Source organism: Miscanthus floridulus, chromosome 13 (assembly GCF_019320115.1).
Source record: "Miscanthus floridulus cultivar M001 chromosome 13, ASM1932011v1, whole genome shotgun sequence".
In the NCBI taxonomy this organism is placed as follows: Eukaryota; Viridiplantae; Streptophyta; class Magnoliopsida; order Poales; family Poaceae; genus Miscanthus; species Miscanthus floridulus.
The window spans coordinates 86,939,064-86,964,018 of record NC_089592.1 but is presented as its reverse complement, the minus strand read 5'-3'; the positions used below and the strand labels follow the sequence as shown (position 1 = coordinate 86,964,018).

At 49.4% G+C, this 24,955-nt stretch overlaps 1 protein-coding gene and 1 pseudogene across 1 annotated transcript; one reads left to right on the top strand and one right to left on the bottom strand.

Moving 5' to 3' along the window:
* Nucleotides 1-572: 572 nt before the first annotated feature.
* On the bottom strand, nt 573-3,604 carry LOC136501293 (wall-associated receptor kinase 2-like). Its single transcript, XM_066496796.1, has 4 exons — nt 2,565-3,604; nt 2,333-2,461; nt 2,042-2,191; nt 573-1,910 (listed from the first exon to the last, which is right to left on the bottom strand). The coding sequence occupies exons 1-4, from the start codon at nt 3,505-3,507 to the stop codon at nt 718-720; spliced, it is 2,415 nt and encodes an 804-aa protein (XP_066352893.1). The 5' UTR covers nt 3,508-3,604; the 3' UTR covers nt 573-717.
* A 12,466-nt stretch (nt 3,605-16,070) lies between these two features.
* LOC136500239 (putative wall-associated receptor kinase-like 16) overlaps nt 16,071-24,955 on the top strand; it is a 36,616-nt pseudogene continuing 27,731 nt past the window's right edge.

Sequence of the window (24,955 nt, the reverse complement as noted above, 5' to 3'; positions counted from 1 at the left end):
GGACGAAGGTGATTGTGGAAATATGAGTTACCACAGTTTTAGATAACCCAGATAGCAAAATACTGATGCGTCTGCCTTCATTTTAGTTTCACTTTCTCCATTAGACAAATAGATCTATGTCACCGGAGATCCTTGAAGTAAGGTTACCTCTTGTATTAACTTATTTAGGTCCTCCCCCCCCCCCCCCCCCCCCCACCATGTTTTAAATCATGATGAGAAAAATGGGCAAGTGGCCTGTCGTCCAGGCAAGTTAAATTTCTTTCCAACATTTTAGATTATTCTTGTCGATGCCAACTTTTAACGATCCAAACTATGATTGTACATTGTTTTTTGTCATATGCACAAAAAGTTAGTAGAGTTTGGAAACAATTCTATTATCTAAAAATAATATAAGATACACAGAAACATGAATACACAGAACAATTAGGTTGCATCATCTTGAGAATGCAGAGACAAACCCAAAATTCTTCATTGAACAAGGAAACATGCAAAAATAGGAAAAAGAACTCATGTTCAGCTTGCAAAAACAAGCACAAAAAAAATAAGCTTTACATTATTTATAAATGTCAATATGCGGGACTAAAGTAAACTGATGTATTTCATCAATTATTTATGAGAACAAATGTAAGTGACACCTGTTTGTCGTCTCGCAATGCTATGAAACAATAGATAAATGAGTACATGAATTGTGCACTTGTTCAATACAGCGATAAAAATTCACCGGGGAAAGCTCGCTGATAACAACATTTCCTCCTCCATGGTGTATTGCCTGCTAGCTTCCTTAGTTCCTCGGTCAGTTGACATGTAAGGACCGGCAGTTTCCCCACTATTTGTTTGTCGTGTTCCATTATATTGAACTTGGCTCTTCTTAACTAGCAGGCATTCAAGGGCCATCTCCACTTCCCTCATTGTAGGCCTGTCTTCTCCCTTCAATTTTGTGCACATTGCTGCTAGTGTGGCTACTTCGATTTCTCCACCTTCCTCCTCCATAACTTGAGGATCAATTATGTCAACCAGTTTGCCTTCTGCTAGCAGCAAAACAAAATGTGAAACAAGACCATCATCATCAACTGACCTATACACATATGGTCTCTTTCGAGTAAGCAATTCTACAAGAAGAACACCAAAACTGAAAACATCACTCTTGTCTGTTAATCGTCCATTGTAATAATACATTGGATCCAAGTAGCCCATTGTTCCTTGAACTGCTGTAGTCACTCCTGTCTGATCTATTGGGATATATCTAGAAGCTCCAAAATCTGAAACCTTTGCAGTTAAAGCATCATCAAGAAGTACGTTGGATGACTTAATATCTCTGTGAAATATGGGCATTGAAGCAGATGCATGCAGATAGGATATCGCTTTGGCAACCTCGGCTGCTATCCTCATCCGATTGTGCCATGGTAGTGACACTGGTCCTTCAACATGAAGATGATGACAGAGGGTTCCATTTGAAATGAACTCATAAACTAGCAATGGGACTTCTGTCTCAAGGCAACACCCTAAGAGCTTCACCACGTTTCTATGGTTCACTTGAGAAAGAACGACAACTTCATTTATGAATTCATTGATTTCTCGTTGAACTACTATCTTTGACTTCTTGATTGCCACAACATGTAGATCTAGAATTCCTTTAAACACGACACCATGCCCTCCACCACCAATGATGCGAGCTCTATCAAAATTATTTGTTGCCTTCTCTATATCACGCAAGGTAATTATCATTCTCTCACCAATGTCTGTGCTTCGTGATATTAACTGTTGCAATAGCAGCCCATGATTTTGCTTGAAAAATCTTTGTTTCATCTTCTTTACCTTTCGAAGCTTGATTTTACGCATTATGTAGGGAGCACCAAGGGCTAGAAGCAAAAGACTTGTTCCACCACCGACTCCCAGCCCGATGCTTAAACCTAAGAAAATATTTAATGACACGACACGTTCAGGATTCGGAGTAACAAAATATATCAAGATGAAAAATATTAATTCTGTGAGTGAAATCGGAAAGTTTAAGCTTGCATTGCATATAGCGGCTGCTTAGTACCTGTAAATGAGTTATTGAATGTAATGCATCCCCCTTTTGTAGAATAATTTCCAGAGCTTCCTTCAGGACATTGGCAGTGAAAACTTCCAGGGAAATTTTGGCATATCCCGTAGCATGAGTATGCTTCCTGGTGCTTGCACTCGTCAATGTCTAGGAAATTTAGAGCAGATGGATTTTGTTTTAAGGTCTTGTTATAGTGTCCAATATGTATATAGCGAGCCTTGTAATAACTCTAGAGCAAGTAGTCGTAAGTTATAACCAAATGTATTCAGGATTTCCATCTTATTATACCTGTGCATGCATTTGGGATGGAAGCATTGCCTGTATAGCCAGTGTTGCATTGGCAAATAAAACTTCCAGGTGTATTCTTGCAAACACCATAGCAAACATATTGGTCGGGATATTTGCACTCGTCTATATCTATAGCCAAAAAATAAGGTATGTGTTAGGAGCACCAAAGGATGTATGCAGATTCAGGCTGAGAAAATATAATTAAAAAAGATTGATTCACTACGTAGTGTACCTTGACATCCACCTTGAACAAAAGGATTACCCTGATAACCATCTGCGCATTGACATGTATACCCACCATGGCCCAAGGAAGAGTAATTTTGGCAATAGCTGTGGTTACTGAGACATTCTGGGGCGGTCATATTTGTAGGACATGTCGAAGTACTAATTATCCAGTCTAGTGTAGCCGTAGTAAGCGATCCAGGAATTCGTTCTCCATTCGAATTGATACTGATAAAGTAACTCTGGTCGACTATGAATACCGAAGTAGGAACGTTCCAGCCCGAGGCAGAAGAAACCGGCCGGTCAATCTGGATTCTGTAGGAAGAGTAGCCTACAACGATGCTGGCCTGACAGCAACCAATGCCAGTGCAGCTGCCATTTCCTATCGTACCGTTACAGCCACCATCTTTGGACAAAATAACGGGGCAGATAGCAGTGCAAGAACTCACCAGGCTGACATTCAGTCCCCCTCGGATGCTGACCTGGATGCTGCACCCTGTCGCCACGAGCATGCTAGCTGACTCCGACAGGAAGTACGGTCCGGTCTCTGGGAGCCCGAGGCCCCATGTCCCGCCGGTGCTGATGCCATCGTACTGCAACTGCACGCCGGGGCTGTAGATGCGCACCGTGCTGTGTTCAACAGAGATGTCCAGCACCTGCACGGTGCCGTCGCCGAGGAACAGCTTGGGTGGCTGACGGTGGGAGTGCTGCTGCTTGCAGGTGAGGTTGAAGCCGGTGTCGTGGTAGCAGCCGAGCTCGATGCCGAATGGGTAAGGGATGCTGATGTTGCCGCACCTCCTTGTGCAGTTACTGCCCAGACCAGTGGCTGTTGCTGCAGTTGCAGCAAGTGCGGCGCCGCCGCCAGCAAATGGCGGGAGCAGCAGCAGCAGCGTCGCGACTACAGCAGCAAGTGCTACAACTGTTTTACTCGCCGCTACTACATTCGTCTTCATGTGTGCCTTGCGTATATGGAACTAACCGTAAGCAAAGAACAACAATGGCCTCTTATCTTCTACTTCTTGTTGTTTTTTTAAGCACTACCCATTTCGTCCTCGTCAGTTACGTTCCTCACCATAAATAGGGCATGCCATACACAGTTTCTGCAGTGAAATTAAATTAAGTAGCACGACGCCAAGGACGAAGACGAAGGCCATGTTCGCTTCGCTGAAAAAATAAGCCAAAACACTGTTCCGGCTGATTTGTTGTGAGAGAAAAAACAAGCTAAAAAATACGGATTATAAGAGAAGCGAACAGAACCGAACTAAGTTAAAGGCCCGTTTGGATCCTTGAAATTTAATTTATTATGATAATTACAATTTAGACATAGATTAATTAAGCTAATATAGTTATATATAAAATATATTTGTATATTTATTGTTAGGCATACAAGGAACATACTTATATATTGCATTTCTGCTCTAGAAAAGTGAGTTGAAGAGTATGCTATAAGTTAGAGAATAATATTATAGTATAGTAATCTATTTCTATCTCTCACGCTATGAATTTGAGATAGACTTATTTATGAGCTTAAAAATATTATGGAATATCAAATTTCAAACCAAATAGCCTAATTTATTATGTAAATTTCAATTCGTCCAGGATCCAAACGGCCGGGCCCAATTTCGCCGTCCATAAAGCAAAAACAACACGCGCACGCGGTGACTTGACTTACTGACTGATTTATGGTGGTGCTAACATATTTTGTCTCTTCCACTACCAGAGATAGAAGATCAGTAGTGCTCCCAATTGACAGGGACTAGCAAGGCACGGACTAATAATTTCCTGTGATGTCACTTTCATGCAGCAGTGCTATGACTGTTCAACCAATATTTAACTAATCTTTTAAGCTTTAGGCCGTGTTTAGGTGCACCTGCCGCCGAGAATACTGTAGCTTAGTCCATCTAAAGCCTTTTAAGCTAAATAGAGTTTTTGTTAGTAGGCTATTTAGCGAGTAATTTAATCCATGCTTTGTCGCTTTAGCTCTGCGCTGCTTTGAGAAATTAGTTGGCTTGTGTAGTTTCATAAAAAAAATTAGTTGGCTTGTGTAACCTTGACAATTAAAAGAGAGGCGTGTCGGGTTATAATCAGGATATAGGCCAAGCTTTTCTCAGCAAAGAAATTCTTAGTGGCTCCCATTCACCTTCCGTCTGGTCGCCATTTTCATCCATGAAATTAAAGGCGCCTTACCTAGCGCTGCGTGGATTTCATACCTGGAAGGGCAGCTAGCGTACGCTCCTCCGAGTCCAAGCTACTAGTCCTCAGGCTGCTTGCTGCCATTGCATTCGATCGGACGCTCGCTGTCGCTGGCACTTTCTTGGCCCGGCGGTGACACTGACACACGGTTTTTCTCTTCTATAGGGATGATAGGGAGATGGAGAGACGACCGATGACCAGGGAACGAACATGTTGTGCTGAGATAATGGGATCCAGTCTATCACACAATAAAGATAGGTGTGGAAACTTAGCCAGAGGCCTATCTCTAGATGGTGATCTTACACCGCAAATGATAAATCGCAGTAATTAAGTATGGGTGTACTGGTCAAAGTCAGTCTATACTACCGTGGCGTTGACGACTAAAGTTATGCGAGCACCACAAGTCAGGCTGTCTCTATTGACGAGCAGGGCAGATGTTTAAAATGTCACTGCGTACGTACATAATAATAATAATAATAATAATAATAATGTCGGGTACCATAAAAAGAGGCCCCCTAAGTAAGAATCGAAAAAATCGCTTAGATCTTGTAAATATCGAAGCCAAGAAACAACCACCGGCAAACCCCCACCTTATCCGAGGCTCGGCTGGACCACCCGGCCCACCTCGGACAGTGTCCCGACTCACCCGAAGCGGGCTCAGCCCAAAATGAAACCACGAGGCCTCGGACGAGGCACCCGTACGTAAGGCCTCGGACGAGGTACCGATTCTCCGCCTCGCTCGAGGCCCCGCATGTAAGGCCTCGGACGAGGTACCGATTCTCCGACTCACTCGAGGCCCCGCCCGTAAGGCCTCGGACCAGGTACCGAGTCTCCGCCTCGCTCGAGGCCCCGCACGTAAGGCTTTGGACGAGGTACCGATTCTCCAACTCGCTCGAGGCCCCGCCCGTAAGGCCTCGGACGAGGTACCGATTCTCCGACTCGCTCGAGGCCGGCTCGGCATCAACCCCGTCATCTCCGCCTTGACCGACTTCTCTGATAGGACGTCACGTCCAACTAACGCGTTCGACCACTCCCACGACGTCAGCTGAACGACGGCTCGATACAGCGGAGTGGCCGACGAGACGTGAGTCACATCGGCACCATGCCGTTCGGGACAGGACGAGGCAGGGGTTACCGGCCGCTGTGCTCGGCACTGTGCCCATGACTGACACCCGTGCTGCACTGTGCTGCCTAACCCCACCTGCTCCAAGGACAGCGCGGCGTGGAGATTCAAGTCCGGGTCCCTGTAGCCTTGGAATCAACGTATAAGACCAACTGCTCCCTCCGAGCCTCGGCTATCCGCTTCCGTGCTCCTGTAGCCTCGGGACTCGCTCCCGCCGAGCCTCCCACAATGGTTCAGCCTCTGCACCGACTGGGCCTTGGCTCTCTGCGTTGTCAACATACAGCGACCGTCACGTCGTCTACAGTATGCACCATACCCTGCGCCAAGCCGCAGGAGCTCCCACGTCGCACAGGATTAGGCGTGACCAACGCGTCGCTCTAGTGCACCGAGGACAAGGACGCTCCACCGACCATGCCGCCACAGTAACGAGCTACAGGGCTCGGCATACCGCCTCCGCTCACAAAACGTCACGTAGCAAATCCATGTACCGTCCCCATGCCTCCCTTCGACTATAAAAGGGAGTGACAGGGGCCGCTTCTAGGCACAAACACACACAAACACACACGTGCAAGCAACGCACAACGCTCTGTAACACACACGCTTCCTCACTACAAGAGATCAACATCTCAAGCAACCCACGTCACTCCACGCAGAGACCTGGGACTAGCTCCCTCTCTCGCCCAGCTTGTAAGCCCCTACTACAAGCACCTCGGTGCAAGGAATACAAGATCGCTCTCTCAGACTGGACATAGGGCACCTATTGCCTGAACCAGTATAAACCTTGTGTCTCTTTGCATCACCATCCGGGATTAGGGGCACGCAGTACACTTTCACTAGTCGGTTGAGGATCCGCCAGACCCAAAACACCGACAGTTGGCGCGCCAGGTAGGGGCGCTACTGCGTGTCAGCTTAGTCATCCCAACAAGTTCCGGATGGCAGACCCCGTGCGACCACTGCGTCACGGCACGGTGATCTAGTTCGGGAGCCTAGAGTTCATGTCTCTAGGACATGAGTACGACATGATACTCCTCCCACCTAGAACCCCATCGACCGACGACAACATCGTGCACCAGCAGCCTAGGCGCAGGCGGCGCCTAGGCCACCGCTCTCGTCGCGCTCGCTAGGCGCGATGCGGGCAGGACCACCCCGACTCTGCGCGAGCTCAGGGCAACGCACCGTGCTCCACCGGTATCCCATGCCCGGCTGTTGGTACAGAGTCCTTGGTTGGGGACCTGTCTAGCCTGTGCCTAGGCAAGGGAAAGACGCCGGTGGCGCACGGCGACGCCCCATCATCAAGCTCTGCCCCGCCACCTCCTGAGGAGTTGCCTCCGGCGGAGCGGAGCCCAGCAACGACACCATCCCCATACCCATTCGGGTTGGGCAATGCCGCCACCGCCTACCAACGTTTTGCCCTCGACCTCATCGCCACAACCCCGATCCACACCCACGCTGACTCCTCAGAGGAGGATGAGGCATGGGCCGGAGCGGACTTCTCCAGACTTCGCGACCCTAAAGCCATATGCCGCTTCATGGCCGCGAGCGACTACTGCTTCGGCTACTCCGACTTCGATGATGAAGGCACTTTAGATCCCACTCGTGAGTGCTTCAACGTCGAGCTCAGGATGCCAAGCGCGAGCGATGAGGATGAAGGGGCAGGCAATCGCTCCTCGCCCCCCGAGGGGGCAGGCGGCGCCGCACCTCCACGCGTCGAGCCCCGAGCAGCATGGAACGAGAACCTTGCCCCCGAGGAACCTCGACGCCTAGACCTGGAGCAGCTCCGTGAGCTTCAGGCCAAGGTCGAACAAGACCAACTCCTTCTGCAGCAGCTCTGAGACACTCTCGACCAAGAGCAGCGGGGTCGCGGTGATGGCGGAGTAGCCTAGCGGAGGGCTCGTGACGTCAACCGCCGCATCAACAACGACGAAGGGGACGAGCAACCCTCTGTCTTCAATTGCGCTAGCCAGAACGTCGCGGCAGCAGTGATGCTACTCTGAACGATGCCTGAGCCCTCTACCTCGGAGGGGTGACAGGTCCACGGCGAGCTCCGAGACCTCCTCGAGACCGCCGTAGTACAGCAGGCCGAAAGTTCTGCCTCTCGACGGCGTGGAGGCGCCTCGGAACTACCTACGGCACCACCTCGGTAGGATAGAGAGGCCTCGGTTCGTCCTGAGCCTGCTCGGGCACCGACAGCCAACAAGGCTCTCTTGGTGCACGATTGCCTTGGCGATCGACGCGAGGCGCAAGGCGGCCACGATGTGGTCAGCAGGCGACGGCGCCACGACAACGATGGGCCCGCCCGAGGCTACCACCCGCACTGAGGCGGTCAGTACGATAGTGGGGAGGACCGCAGTTCTTCTTCTAGGCCACCTGGCCCTCAGGTCTTCAGCAAAGCCATCCGTGGCGCCCACTTCCCGGCCTAGTTTCGGCAACCGGCCAACCTCGCAAAGTACAGCGGCGAGACCAACCCTGAGCTGTGGTTGGCCGATTACCGCCTGGCTTGTCAGCTAGGCGGCGTGAATGATGACCTGCTCATCATCCGTAACCTCCCCTTGTTCCTGTCAGACTTGGCGTGAGCCTGGCTCGAGCACCTCCCTCCCTTGTAGATCCACAACTAGCGTGACTTGGTAAAGGTCTTCATCGGGAATTTCCAGGGCACATATGTGCGCCCAAGGAACTCCTGGGACCTCAAGAGTTGTCGCCAGAGGCCGGATGAGTCTCTCCAAGACTTCATCCGACGCTTCTCCAAGCAATGCACCGAGTTGCCCAGCGTCGATGACTCAGAAATTGTCCAGGCGTTCCTCTCCAGCACCTCCTGCCGAGACCTAATCCGAGAGTTAGGCCGGAACGTACCGACCATGGCGACCGCGCTCCTCGACATCGCCACCAACTTCGCCTCGGGTGAAGAGGCTGTCGGGGCCATCTTCCCCGACAACGACGCCAAGGGGAAGCAGAGGGACGAGGCCCCCGAGGCCTCAGCCCCTACCTCCCCAAGAAAAAGAAAAAGGGTCATCAAGGGAAGCAGCAGGTCCTCGAGGCTAGTCTAGTCGTAGCCGCAGATCGCAAGAATCCCTGAGGCCCCACCAGAGGCCCTGGACTCTTCGACGATATGCTTAAGAAGCCCTGCCCTTACCACCAGGGCCCGGTGAAGCACACCCTCGAAGAATGCACCATGTTCTGGCGTTACTACACCAAGCTCAGGCTCCCCAACGATGATGCCAAGAAGAAGGACGCTAGCGATAGGGACAACGATAAGGACGACGGGTTCCCTGAGGTGCACAACGCCTTCATGATCTTTGGTGGGCCTTCAGCATGCCTTACGACGTGACAGCGAAAGAAGGAGCACCGGGAGGTCTTCTTGGTTAAGGTGGCCACTCCTCGGTACCTCGACTGGTCTCGGGAGGCGATCACCTTTGATCGGGATGACCACCCCGATTATGTCCCAAACCCCAGGCAGTACCCACTTATCGTCGACCCGATCATCGGCAACACCCGTCTCACCAAGGTGTTGATGGACGGAGGCAGCAGTCTCAACATCCTCTATGCCAACACCCTGGAGCTCTTGGAGCTCGACCAGTCATAGCTCTGAGGTGATGTCGTGCCCTTCCACGGCATCATGCCAGGGAAACGCACGTGGCCCCTCGGGCACATCGACCTGCCCATCTGCTTTAGCACTCCCTCCAACTACCGCAAGGAGGTAATCAACTTCGAGGTGGTTGGGTTCAAGGGGACCTATCATGCCATCCTAGGGCGGCCATGCTACGCCAAGTTCATAGCGATCCCTAACTACACCTACCTCAAGCTCAAGATGCCGGGCCCCAACGGCGTCATCACTGTCGAGTCCACGTACGAGCATGCATATGACTGCGACGTCAAATGCATCGAGTACGCTGAGGCTCTCGTGGAGGCCGAGACCCTCATCGTCAACCTCGACCGACTTGGTAGCGAGGCGCCTGACTCCAAGCGTCGTGCCAGGACTTTCGAGCCCACAGAGGCCATCAAGCTCGTCCCGGTTGACCCCACCTACACCAACGACCAGGCGCTGAGGATCAGCGCCACCCTCGACAGCAAATAGGAGGTCGTGCTCGTCGACTTTCTCCGCACGAATGATGATGTATTCGCATGGGACCCCTCGAACATGCTGGGCATACCGAGGGAGGTCACCGAGCACGCCTTGGACATCCAGGCTAGCTCCAGACCGGTGAAGCAGCGCCAGCACCGATTCAACAAGGAAAAGCACAGGGCCATCGGTGAGGAGGTGCAGAAGCTCTTGGCGGCCGGATTCATCAAGGAAGTGTCCCATCTAGAGTGGTTAGCTAATCCCATATTAGTTAAGAAGAAAAATGGGAAGTGGAGGATGTGTGTAGACTACACTAGTTTGAATAAAGCATGTCCAAAAGTTCCAATCCCATTACCTCGAATTGACCAAATCATCGACTCCACTGCAGGATGCGAAACCCTATCTTTCCTTGATGCTTATTCTGGTTACCATCAAATCAAGATGAAAGAATCCGACCAGTTCGTGACTTCTTTCATCACCCCATTCGGCATGTACTGCTATGTGACTATGCCGTTCGGCCTCAGAAACACAGGGGCCACGTACCAGCGGTGCATGACCCAGGTCTTCGGCGAGCACATCGGGCGAACCGTCGAGGCCTATGTGGATGACATCGTGGTCAAGTCCAGGAAGGCCAGTGATCTTGTCGATGACTTGGAGGTAGCCTTCAAATGCCTTAGAGAGATGGGCATCAAGCTCAACCCCGAGAAGTTTGTCTTCGGGGTCCCCCGAGGCTTGCTCTTGGGATTCATAGTCTCAGAGCGTGGCATCGAGGACAACCCAGAGAAGGTCTCGGACATGACCAACATGGGACCAATCCGAGACCTCAAGGGAGTGCAGAGGGTTATGGGATGCCTTGGCCCTGAGCCGCTTCATCTCGCGCCTTGGCAAAAATGGCTTGCCTCTGTACCGCCTCTTGAGGAAATCTGAACGCTTTTCTTGGACCCCTGAGGCCGAAGCAGCTCTCGCCAAGCTCAAGGCACTGCTCAACAATCCTCCCATCCTAGTGCCACCGACCAAGGGCGAGGCCCTCTTACTCTACGTTACCGCAATGACCCAAGTGGTCAGCATGGCCATAGTGGCCGAGAGGCAGGAAGAGGGGCACGCTCTACCCGTCCAACGACCTATTTACTTCATCAGCGAGGTGCTCTTTGAGACTAAGACACGCTACCCCCATATCTAGAAACTGATCTACGCCGTAGTCTTGGCTCGACGCAAGTTGCGTCACTACTTCGAGTCCCACCCGGTGACCGTGGTGTCGTCTTTCCCTCTAGGAGAGATAATCCAGAACCGAGAGGCCTCGGGTAGGATAGCCAAGTGGGCCGTTGAACTCATGGGGGAAGCCCTATCTTTTGCGCCTCGGAAAGCAATTAAATCCTAGGTCTTGGCTGATTTTGTGACTGAGTGGACCGACACCCAACTGCCACCCGCTCAAATCCAGGCGGAATGCTGGACCATGTACTTTGATGGGTCCCTAATGAAGACCGAGGCAGGCGCGGGTCTGCTCTTCATCTCACCCCTCAGAGTGCACATGTGCTACATGATTTGGCTCCACTTCACCGCCTCCAACAATGCAGCTGAGTATGAAGCCCTCGTCAATGGCTTGCAGATCACCATCGAACTTGGAGTACGGCGTCTCGACGTACGGGGCGATTTGTAGCTCGTCATCGATCAAGTGATGAAGGAGTTGAACTGCCATGACCCCAAAATGGAGGCGTACTGCAAGTTGGTGCGTCGCCTAAAAGACAAGCTCGACGGTCTCGAACTCAACCACATTGCGCGAAAATTCAACGAGGCCGTGGACAAACTGGCAAAGATGGCATCGGCACGGGCCCCGGTCCCCCCGAACATCTTCGCTAGAGACCTCCACAAGCCTTCCATCGACTACGCCTCGGCGGTGGAAGAGGGCCCACCGGTCGAGCCCACCGCAGGGCCCAAGGCCCCCTCTGTCACCGAGACCCCTGCGGCCGAGCTCGAGGCCATGGAAATCAACGCGGAGCCTCCCGAGGCCAACCAGGGCACGGACTGGCGAGTCCTGTTCCTTGATTGCCTCGTTCGAGGAGAGCTTCTTGCAGATAGGACCAAAGCCAGATGGCTCGCGCGATGAGCCAAAACTTATGTCCTCGGCAACGGCGAGTTGTACAAGCAAAGCCCATCTGGCGTCCTCCAACGGTGCATCACCACTGAGGTAGGCCAAGCCCTACTTTGGGACTTGCATGTGAGGGCCTGTAGGCACCATGCAGCGCCTCGGACGCTCATCGGAAACGCCTTCCGCCAATGGTTGGTACGCTCCTACGAGGGATGCCAGTACTATGCGCGGCAGACGCACCTCCCGGCCCAAGACCTCCAAACCATCCCCATTACATGGCCATTCGCCGTGTGGGGGCTGGACATGGTTGGGCCTCTGCAGAAGGCCCCCGGGGGCTATACCCATTTGCTGGTAGCTATTGACAAGTTCTCCAAGTGGATCGAGGCTCGTCCGATCACTCGAATCAAATCCGAGCAAGCGGTGCTGTTCTTCGTTGATATCATCCACAGGTTCGGTGTTCCAAACACCATCATCACTAACAATGGGACACAATTCACCAGCCACAAGTTCCTAATGTTCTGCGATGACCACCACATCCATGTGGCTTGGTCGGCCGCTGGACACCCTAGGACAAACGACCAAGTAGAACGTGCCAACGACATGATCCTATAGGGTCTCAAGCCAAGAATATACAACCGGTTGAAGAAATTTGGCAAGAAATGGCTTGCCGAACTCCCGTCGATCATCTGGAGCCTGAGGACCACTCCGAGCCAAGCCACGAGGTTCACACCATTCTTCCTGGTCTATGGAGCTGAGGCCATCCTCCCCACTGACTTGGAGTATGGTTCCATGAGGCTACAGACCTACAATGAGCAAAGCAACCGCACTGCCCGTGAGGACGCCCTTGACCAACTGGAGGAAGCCCGAGACGTTGCGCTGCTACACTCGGCCAGGTACCAGCAAGCCCTACGATGCTATCAAGCCCAGCACATTCGAAGCCGAGACCTAAAGGTGGGTGACCTAGTGCTGAGACTGAGGCAGAGCAATAAGGGCCGCCACAAGCTGACCATGCCATGGGAAGGGTCGTACATCGTCACCCAAGTGCTAAAGCCTGGGACCTACAAGCTAGCGAACGAGAAGGGCGAAATCCTCACCAACGCTTGGAACATAGAACAGCTACGTCGCTTCTACCCTTAAATTTCCAAGCATTGTATACATTGTTTCTCGAAATACAATAAAGAAATGTTCTTTAGTTGTTCTAATTTTTTGAGAAAGCCCCCGAGCCCATCGATGGGGGATCGGCATTACGATAACGCTATAAGGGAGACTCGGCTCTGCCTCTGCAGAGGTGCCCACCGTGGGGCTCGAACAAGACTCGGCTCTGCCTCTGCAGAACCGAGCCTCTCTCGGGGGCTAGAAGGGGGGGGATCCCCCCCTAAGTCCCAAACACCGTTTTTAGTCGTTTTTCGAAAAGATTTCTACGCCAAACTCTCTCGCGTACTCTGACAAATCGATTGTAAAAAAACTAAGGACCGAAAGTCTGTCCCAGGGGCAAAAGGCCGGCCGAGCCGTGAGATGGCCTACGCCTCTAGACTATGGCAACTCCCTCACCACCTTTTGCCCGAAGGGCAGCTTAGGCTTCGAGGAAGTTTTTTGCAAGAGATATGTTCGAAGACGAGACAGAGGGTAGAGGCTCGGAAATACAATAAAAATGATTAAAAAGCATATACACACAAGTACTTTAAAAGGTCTCGATGACCATAAGCGTTATGGTACAATAATGTAAGTCCTAATCTATTTACATGGCCCCTTTGGCCCAGGTTAAAGCTCAGGGTCGCCAGCATCGGTGGTCGGCGTAGAAGGAATCACCTCCTCTTCGAACAGCTTGGCCAGCGCCGTGCCAGGGGCCTCAGCTGCCTCCACCAGCTTCATGACCTCCTCCTCGGCCTTCTCGTCATCCTCAGCCATGACGTAACTGTCGCTAATGGCCTCAAGGTTGATGCCGGCGTAGTGCGAGGAGATGATGGCCAAGGCGCGCTTGACGCCCGTATGCAGCGCCCCCCGAAGCCGCTCGTGGACTCGGCCGCTCAACGCGATCAAGTGGCTACCGAGGGAGCTGCTCGACTCGACCCCTCCGACCTCTAGGGCCTCGCAGGTAGTACGGGCGGTGATCTACAACACGTTGTGCTCCTGGATCTCGGCCTTGAGCACTGCCTGCACTGCGACGGAGGCCTCAGCAGCCCGGGTGACCTCCTTCTCCAACCCTATGCCAAGACAGGCGGAATGGGGTCAAGCACGAAAGAAAAACAAGCCGAACAGGGGCGCAAGCCTATGAGACTCACCCTCGACTTTCTCCCTCTAGTTTTGGACCTCGACTCGAGAGGCCTCGACTGCCCTGGAAGCCTCCCTCTCTAGCTCTGTGTCGCATCGGGGAGTCAGGGGTCGAACGCAAGAAAAACAAATAAAATAAGGGGTGCGGCTCAACAGGACTCACCCTCGGCCTTTTCCTTCCAGGCTATGGCCTCGACCTGGGAGGCCTCGGCCACCATGAGAGCCTCCGCCAGGGCACCTTTCGTCAGTAGGTGCGCGCCCTGCTCTGCCCCTAGCTACCTAGCGATGGCCTTGGCAGAGACCTCCACTTGTTTGGCCCAGGACCTAAAGGTGTCCCACTCACCGGCCACCCGGGTCAACTCCTCCTCTAGCTCCTTGATCCGTGCCGCCAAAGGGGTGACCTGCTCCCGAGCCATGGCCGCCTCGGCCTTCATATCAGCACAGTGAAGGTGGAGGTCCTCCACCTCCACGCTCCGCACCGATAGAAGCTCATTAGCATTGGCGAGTAGGTCCTTCTGCTACCGAAGCTAGTCCCAGACATCCCTCTCTCGCCAGAGGAACATCAACTTCCCAAGGGACCGGGCCTCGAGGTCCTGGATAGACAGAACAGACGTCAAGCACTACGAGAAAACTCAGGAAAAGACGACACAGCACAAGGAAAGAAAGCGCGCACCTAGGAAATGCTGGGCAGATCGTCAGCCACGACGGACAGCGCTGTCTGCAGCGACTGCTTCGCCAGCTGGTGGAATTGCTTGAAGGAGCCCCAACGCCCCCCCTCGGCCACATCCTCAAGGGCAAACAGCGGCTCCACCTCAGGGTAGTCCTGGCTCTGCCACAAGACGTGCGGGCGATCCCACCCGCGAGGCTCGGGTTGTACCTAGATGAGGGCCGAGCTTCCCTCGCCAGAAGTTGGAGCTAGCTGCTCCACGGTGCTGGTCGCCTCGACGTCCGCCACCTCCTTCCCCCGGGAAGTATCATCGGAGGAGATCGAATGGACCTCCACCTCCCGGGCGCTCTCCTACGATGGCGGCGGGTCTTGGACCGGGGGTGGTACTGAACCTTACCCCGCCTCCATCTCCGCATCCTGGGCCGCCGGCTCCGCTATGCCTAAGCCGGCCTCGGCCGCCTCGGCCTCAGTGGTCCCAGGAGCTCCAGCCTCCACCACCTCGTCCTCGGTGGTCCTAGGAGCCCCGGCATCTGCCACCTCAGCCTTGGAGATCCTAAGGGCCTCGGCCTCGCCCTCGGTGGCCTCAGTGATTGAGGGCGCCTCGGCTTCACCTGGCTCGAGGGCCTCAGCCTCGCGTGGCGTAGGCGCCTCCTCCCCCGCTTGCTTCGTGGCCACCTCGGTAGCCTCTCTTTGGGTGGTCGGCTCCTTCGGGTCGGCCCTGGCCAACGCCGTGCCACGCTGTATGGTGGCCTGCGCCTCCACCACCCATCGGGCGGTGGAGCTGGTGCTCACCTTTAGCACCTTACGTGAAGCCAGGGCAGGCGCTTCCGCCTGACGCTTCCGGCTGAAGACAAAACACTTACTTGGTCAGCATATGACCAAAGAACGAGTGGAAGATGCTGCAAACTCCACTGACAAAGCACTTACCTCGAATGGGGACACAACAGCTTCCGCACTGCGTTCCTCGTCCTCTGCAACGGTGACGGTGGCATGGCCCCCGTGTCCGCCGGTGTCAGCTAACCCTCGCTGGACTCTGACGCCCCCTCGACCCTCTACGGAGGCTTTTGGGTTGCCCCCGCCGTCGCTCGTTCCACCTCCACCGTCGAGCCCACCGGGCTGATGGCGCGCTTCCCCAACGCCCGTGTCTCGGGCGTGTCGGCCTCAGCCCTAGGGCGGGCGATCGACGAGGCATCCTCTCCTCCTCCTCCTGGAGACACCGGGCCGCTCACCGACACCCCGGGCGCTGCCCCCCTGACGTTAGGGAGATGGTCCAGAGGACCCCGCCCCACCTCGCACTCATCGTCATTGCTCAAAGAATCCGTCGACGACGGCGACGGAGACAGCTCCTTCGGTAGACCGTCTGCAGCTTGGTGAAAGGTCCTAATGGCTAGAGGGGGGTGAATAGCCTAATAAAATTTCTACAACAACACTTAACAAAATAGTTAGACAATTATGAGGCGAAGCAAGTGTTGCGCTAGCCTACTCAAAATGCAAGCCACCTACCACAATTCTAGTTTAGATAGTGTCGATTCACACAAGAGCTATGACACTACCTTATGTTAGTGTGCTCTCAAAGGCTAACTAAAGAGCCACACCAACCAAGCAAGCAAGCTCTCACAACTAGCTACACTAAAGAGCTTGTCAACTAGTTTGCGGTAAAGTAAAGAGAGTGATCAAGATAGTTATACCGCTGTGTCAAGGAGTGAACCAATCAATCACAAGGATGAATAACAATGAGGACCAATCACCTCAGAATCAAAGGGTGAACACAATGATTTTTACCGAGGTTCACTTGCTTGCCGGCAAGCTACTCCTCGTTGTGGCGATTCACTCATATGGAGGTTCACGCGCTAATTGGCTTCACACGCCAAACCCTCAATAGGGTGCCGCACAACCAACACAAGATGAGGATCACACAAGCCACGAGCAATCCACTAGAGTACCTTTTGGCTCTCCACCGGGGAAAGGTCAAGAACCCCTCACAATCACCACGATCGGAGACGGAGACAATCACCACCCTCCGCTCAATGATCCTTGCTGCTCCAAGCCATCTAGGTGGCAGTAACCACCAAGAGTAACAAGTGAAATCCGCAGCGAAACACGAACACCAAGTGCCTCTAGATGCAAACACTCAAGCAATGCACTTGGATTCACTCCCAATCTCACTATGATGATGAATCAATGATGGAGATGAGTGGGAGGGCTTTGGCTAGGCTCACAAGATTGCTATGTCAATGAAAATGGCCAAAGATGTGAGCCATAGCTGGCCATGGGGCTTAAATAGAAGCCCCCACGAAATAGAGCCGTTGTACCCCGTCACTGGGCACACTGCGCTCTGACCAGACACTCCGGTCAAACTGACCGGACCCTAGACTCAGCGTCCGGTCCACTGATTTATGCCACGTGTCACTACGAGTTAAAACTGAATCGTCAGATCACAACGGCTAAGTGCTGACCGGACGCTCCGGCAAAACTGACCGGACGCTGGAGCCTCAGCGTCCGGTCAAGTACAGTAATGGTCCAAATCCGTTTTTCCTCGACCGGACGCGTCCGGTCCACCTCGACCGGACACAGTCCAGCGTCCAGTGGTATACCCTAGCTACTGTACCGCCAGGTCAGCGTGACCGGACGTAGGCAGTCAGCGTCCGGTGCATTCAGATCCAGCGTCCGGTCACTTGACCGACGCTGGCATCTCCTCTGTCTTCTTCACCCTTGCTCAAATGTGCTAACCACCAAGTGTATCACCTTGTGCACACGTGTTAGCATATTTTCACAAAAGTTTTCAAGGGTGTTAGCACTCCACTAGATCCTAAATGCATATGCAATGAGTTAGAGCATCTAGTGGCACTTTGATAACCGCATTCCGATACGAGTTTCACTCCTCTTAATAGTACGGCTATCAATCTTAAATGTGATCACACTCTCTAAGTATCTTAATCACCAAAACAAAATAGCTCCTATGGTTTATACCTTTGCCTTGAGTTTTTTGTTTTTCTCTTTCTTCTTTTCAAGTTTAAGCCCTTGATCATTGCCATGCCATCACCATTGTCATGTTATGATCTTCATTAGCTTCTCCACTTGAAGTGTGCTACCTATCTCATGATCACTTGATAAACTAGGTTAGCACTTAGGGTTTCATCAATTCACCAAAACCAAACTAGAGCTTTCAATCTCCCCCTTTTTGGTAATTGATGGCAACCCTTATACAAAGATATGAAATAAAATTCAATTGAATCCATGTTGCTTGCCCAAGTATATTTACCATGTGTAGAAGGATATGGACAAGTTTCATGAACCCCATATGGTAGCAATTGCTCCCCCTACATATGTGCTAAGAGTTTGGATTGTAGCTTGCACATATGATTAGATAGGAAATATAGGAGTCAATGTCTACCAAATGATGCTAAGGTATAAAAGATGGACCTTTGAAGCGTGATACCAATCGGAGTGCACCAATATACCATCCTTAGCACCATGGTTAGCTCAATACCACTTGGAAACATACTTTAGAAAGATACTACTTGTAAAGACTTTCTTGGAAATGAAAGTTATCTAGTGATTTCATTTCATCATTCAATCTTACAACTAACATACATCACACAAGCATGGATGTTTAAATTTAATACTTGTGCCATGCAAGCAAACATATGAAATGCACATTCAAATGCACCATACAAGTTCATGAGCTTGCTCCCCCTACTTGTGTGCTCAAAATTTTAGTTGATCCCTTTCCTTTGTTCATTTCTCCCATATATCAAGATATCTTTATGTTTCTCTCCCTTTATGATATTTCTCCCCCTTTTTCACTATTTTTACTACTATCTTTGTTTCTCTCCCCCTTTGTCATCAATGACCACAAAGGTTCTAAATATAGATAGTATTACTTGTAGGGTCGAGATTATCAATGTCAATCAATGGGGTGAGGATCATTTCTCCAAATTTGGTCCAATCTAGATTATTTGCCAAAGATATTTAACTCAGTTTGATCCAAGGACAAGCTTCTTCACACCTCGAAATAAGGGTTATCTTGTACCATGTTGATTTAAATACTTAGAGCTCATTTTCTAGATTAAACACTAGGTTTACAAGCCCATAAACATGTCATATGCCATCACTAGATCAAGTCAAGCATAGAAGCAAAAGTGATACCATATAGACATCAAAATCATTTGATTTTCATGAATGAGCCTAATAAAATAGAACCACTTGAAAGGTCCTAATAAAATTGAAAATATGACTAGATGCACTAATCATGTCCTTAGCAAAGATGAATGTCATGCCAATCAACTTTTACCTTGGATTGCTCGAAGGAGAGGCATGTCATATAAGTGGGGGTGCATCAACACATATTTGAGAAATCCAATATGTTCAACTCATTCCTTAGCTTGCAAAACCTTTTCTCATCCAATGGCTTGGTGAATATATCGGCAAGTTGATCTTCGGTGCCTACACTCTCAATGCAAATGTCTCCCTTTTGTTGGTGATCTCTTATGAAATGATGGCGGACATCAATGTGCTTTGTTCTTGCATATTGCACCGGATTGTTGGTCAACTTAATTGCACTCTCATTGTCACATAGCAATGGCACTTTCTTGAACTTGATTCCAAAGTCACACAAAGTGGCCTTCATCCAAAGTATTTGTGCACAACAACTACCGGCGGATATGTATTCAGCTTCGGCGGTTGATAATGCAATACTATTTTGCTTCTTTGATGACCATGAAACAAGTGATCTTCCCAACAATTGACATGTGCCCGAGGTGCTCTTCCTTTCAACCTTACATCCCGCATAATCCGAGTCGGAGTAACCAACTAGTTCAAACTTTGCTCCTTTGGGATACCATAAACCAACATTTGGTGTATGCTTCAAGTATCTCAATATTCTATTTGTAGCCTTCAAATGACTTTCTCTTGGTGAGGCTTGAAATCTTACACACATGCATACACTAAACATGACATCCGGCCTTGATGCGGTCACATAGAGTAGGCTTCCAATCATAGACCAATACAACTTTTGATCTACCATATTGCCACTTGCATCACTATCCAAGTTGCCATTGGTTCCCATTGGTGTGCTAATGACTTTGTTATCAATCATGCCAAACTTCTTGATCATGTCCTTGATGTACTTACCTTGACTCACAAATGTACCATTCTTCAATTGCTTGATTTGAAGACCAAGGAAGTAACTCAATTCTCCAATCATGGACATTTCAAAGTCATTAGCCATCATCTTTCCAAACTCATCACAAAATTCTTGATTGATTGATCCAAATATGATATCATCAACATAGATTTGCAAAACAAATAGATCTTTTCTAATCTTCTTGATGAAAAGAGTGGTGTCAACTTTCCCCATTGTGAACCCTTTAGAGAGGAGGAAGTCCCTCAATCTCTCATACCATGCTCTAGGTGCTTGCTTCAAGCCATACAATGCCTTCTTCAACTTGTACACATGGTTGGGCTTCTTGTCATCTTCAAAACTGGGAGGTTGCTCAACATATACTTCTTCATTGATGTAGCCATTGAGAAATGCACTCTTAACATCCATTTGATAGAGCTTGATGTTGTGGGCACAAGCATAGGCTAGCAAGATTCTTATTGCTTCCAATCTAGCAACCGGGGCATATGTTTCTCCAAAGTCAAGACCTTCAACTTGTGTATATCCTTGTGCTACCAATCTTGCTTTGTTCCTTACTACTATCCCATCTTGATCTTGCTTGTTTCTAAAGACCCATTTGGTTCTAATCACATTATGTCCCTTTGGTCTTTCTACTAATTTCCATACTTGATTTCTTGTGAAGTTATTCAATTCTTCATGCATAGCATTTACCCAATCAACATCCTTCAATGCTTCATCTATCTTCTTAGGTTCAATGGATGACACAAATGAGAAGTGTTCACAAAATGATGCCAATCTTGATCTTGTTTGTACACCTCTAGAAATATCACCAATGATAGTGTCCAATGGATGATCTCTTGCAATATTTGTTGGTTGGAGTATTGGAACTTGATTGCTTGCACTTGCTTGATCATTGGGTTGAGATGATGTACTAGCCACTTGCACTAACTTGATTTGTATCATCTTGCACATTTGAGTTAGAGAGCACTTGCACTTGATCATCTTCTTCATCATCATTCACTTGCCTAGGCCTCAATTCACCAATATCCATGTTCATCATGGCATTTGAAAGTTGAATGCCTCTAACATCTTCCAAGTTCTCATCTTCTTCTTGTGAACCCTTGGTTTCATCAAATTCAACATCATGAACCTCCTCAAGAGTACCACTATCCAAATTCCAAACTCTATATGCTTTGCTTGTAGTGGAGTAACCAAGTAGGAATCCTTCATCACATTTCTTTTCAAACTTGCCTAATCTTGTGCCTTTCTTCAAGATATAGCATTTGCAACCAAAGACCCAAAAATATACAATGTTGGGCTTTCTACCATTCAAGAGCTCATATGGTGTCTTCTCTTTCAATCGGTGACAATAGAGGCGGTTGCTACAATAGCAAGCCGTGTTGATAGCTTTGGCCCAAAAAGATTGACTCACATTGTACTCACTAAGCATAGACCTTGCCATATCAATAAGTGTTCTATTCTTCCTCTCAACAAGGCCATTTGATTGTGGAGTGTATTTGGCCGAGAATTGATGTCTAATTCCAAATTCATCACATAACTCATCAATTCTAGTATTCTTGAACTCACTACCATTGTCACTTCTAATTCTCTTGATGGTTGTTTCAAACTCATTGTGAATGCCCTTGACAAATGATTTGAATGTTGCAAACATATCACTTTTGTCCACTAGAAAGAATACCCATGTGTATCTAGTGTAGTCATCCACTATCACAAATCCATATTTGTTTCCACCAATACTAGTGTATTGTGTTGGCCCAAACAAATCCATGTGCAATAACTCAAATGCTTTACTAGTGCTCATCATGCTTTTCTTAGGATGGGTGTTTCCAACTTGTTTGCCGGCTTGACAAGAGCTACAAAGCTTATCCTTTTCAAACACAACATCTTTCAAGCCTTTAACTAAGTCATGCTTAATCAATCTATTCAATTGTTTTATTCCAACATGACCAAGCCTTCTATGCCATAACCAACCCATGCTAGACTTAGTGAACAAGCATGTAGATAATTTAGCTTCACTAGCATTGAAATCAACCAAGTATAGATTCTCATATCTAAAGCCTTTGAAGATCAAGTTAGAGCCATCTACACTTATGATCTCTACATCATCTACTCCAAATATGCATTTGAATCCAAGATCACACAATTATGCCACGGATAGCAAATTGAAGTTCAAGCTCTCTACTAGCAACACATTAGAAATGCTCATGTCATTTGATATTGCAATCTTACCAAGTCTTTTGACCTTGCCTTTGCCATTGTCATCAAATGTGATACTATCATAACCATCATTGCCATTGGTGTTGATTGAGTTGAATATTCTTGCATCACCGGTCATGTGTTGAGTACACCCACTATCAAGAACCCAATGCCTTCCTCCGGCTTTGTAAATGACTTACAAAAGAAGATCAATTCTTTTTAGGTACCCAAACTTGCTTGGGTCCTTGAAGGTTAGTCACTAGGCTCTTTGGTACCCAAATGGCTTTCTTCTTTGAGCCCATCCATGGTTTACCAATGAACTTAGCCTTTACACCATTTGTACCCTTAGTAAGCATATAGCATGAATCAAGCTTAATGGAGGATAAATTAGCATTTTTGCTCTTGTTTTTGCATTCTTGTTCTTTGTGACCAACTTGCTTGCAACTAGTGCAAAACCGACCATTGTTCTTCACAAAACTAGTCTTGTGAGGAGCAAAGGCCGCCTTGCCTTTCTTGGGGGTATAGCCCAATCCCTCTTTGTAGAGAGAAGCTCTTTGGCTATCCAAGCACATAAGCAAGCGGTCCTCACCACCATAAGCCTTAGCTAAGGTGTGAGTGAGCTTAGTGACCTCCTTCTTGAGGTTCTCATTCTCAACCACTAGTGAGGCACCACAAGTGAGACCATCACTACTAGATGAGGTAGAAGTGGAAGTGCTACAAGAAGGGTTAGTAGGAGCAACAATGATAGGCATAGATAGTGATTCATCAATTATATCACAAGTTAAACCTACATCACAAGTTTCAACATGCTTCTTTTTATCTTGTTCATTAAGCAAAGTGGAATGAGCCTTTTCAAGCTTTTTGTGAGCCTTGCCAAGCTTCTCATGGGCTTCCTCTAGCTTCTCATGAGTTGCTTTGAGCTCATCAAGGGCTTGCTTAAGGGCTTTTACCTCCTTATTCAAGCTCTTGCATTCCCTTCTCTTAATGTCAAAGTGTTCTTTAGCAAGTGTTGCGCTAGCCTACTCAAAATGCAAGCCACCTACCACAATTCTAGTTTAGATAGTGTCGATTCACACAAGAGCTATGACACTACCTTATGTTAGTGTGCTCTCAAAGGCTAACTAAAGAGCCACACCAACCAAGCAAGCAAGCTCTCACAACTAGCTACACTAAAGAGCTTGTCAACTAGTTTGCGGTAAAGTAAAGAGAGTGATCAAGATAGTTATACCGCCGTGTCGAGGAGTGAACCAATCAATCACAAGGATGAATAACAATGAGGACCAATCACCTCGGAATCAAAGGATGAACACAATGATTTTTACCGAGGTTCACTTGCTTGCTGGCAAGCTACTCCTCGTTGTGGCGATTCACTCACTTGGAGGTTCATGCGCTAATTGGCTTCACATGCCAAACCCTCAATAGGGTGCCGCACAACCAACACAAGATGAGGATCACACAAGCCACGAGCAATCCACTAGAGTACCTTTTGGCTCTCCGCCGGGGAAAGGTCAAGAACCCCTCACAATCACCATGATCGGAGCCGAAGACAATCACCACGCTCCGCTCAACGATCCTCTCTGCTCCAAGCCGTCTAGGTGGCGGCAACCACCAAGAGTAACAAGCGAAATCCATAGCGAAACACGAACACCAAGTGCCTCTAGATGCAAACACTCAAGCAATGCACTTGGATTCACTCCCAATCTCACTATGATGATGAATCAATGATGGAGATGAGTGGGAGGGCTTTGGCTAGGCTCACAAGATTGCTATGTCAATGAAAATGGCCAAAGATGTGAGCCATAGCCGGCCATGGGGCTTAAATAGAAGCCCCCACGAAATAGCGCCATTGTACCCCTTCACTGGGCACACTGCGCTCTGACCGGACACTCCGGTCATACTAACCGGACCCTGGACTCAGCGTTCGGTCCACTGATTTATGCCACATGTCACTCTGAGTTAAAACTGAATCGTCAGATCACAACGGCTAAGTGCTGACCGGACGCTCTGGCAAAACTGACCGGATGCTGGAGCCTCAGCGTCCGGTCGAGTACAGTAAGGGTCCAAATCCGTTTTTCCTCGACCGGACGTGTCTGGTCCACCTCGACCGGACACAGTCCAGCGTCCGGTGGTATACCCTAGATATTGTACCGCCAGGTCAGCGTGACCGGACGCAGGCAGTCAGCGTCCGGTGCATTCAGATCCAGCGTCCGGTCACTTGACCGACGCTGGCATCTCCTCTGTCTTCTTCACCCTTGCTCAAATGTGCTAACCACCAAGTGTATCACCTTGTGCACATGTGTTAGCATATTTTCACAAATGTTTTCAAGGGTGTTAGCACTCCACTAGATCCTAAATGCATATGCAATGAGTTAGAGCATCTAGTGGCACTTTGATAACCGTATTCCGATATGAGTTTCACTCCTCTTAATAGTATGGCTATCAATCCTAAATATGATCACACTCTCTAAGTGTCTTGATCACCAAAACAAAATAGCTCCTATGGTTTATACCTTTGCCTTGAGCTTTTTGTTTTTCTCTTTCTTCTTTTCAAGTTTAAGCCCTTGATCATTGCCATGCCATCACCATTGTCATGTTATGATCTTCATTAGCTTCTCCACTTGAAGTGTGCTATGTATCTCATGATCACTTGATAAACTAGGTTAGC

Coding starts and splice junctions, on each gene's coding strand:
- LOC136501293 (XM_066496796.1), bottom strand. CDS start 3,507: ATGAAGACGAATGTAGTAGCGGCGAGTAAAACAGTTGTAGCACTTGCT. Junction 2,192..2,332: donor CATCCCAAATGCATGCACAG/GTATAATAAGAT, acceptor TAAATTTCCTAG/ACATTGACGAGTGCAAGCAC. Junction 1,911..2,041: donor ATTCAATAACTCATTTACAG/GTACTAAGCAGC, acceptor ATATTTTCTTAG/GTTTAAGCATCGGGCTGGGA.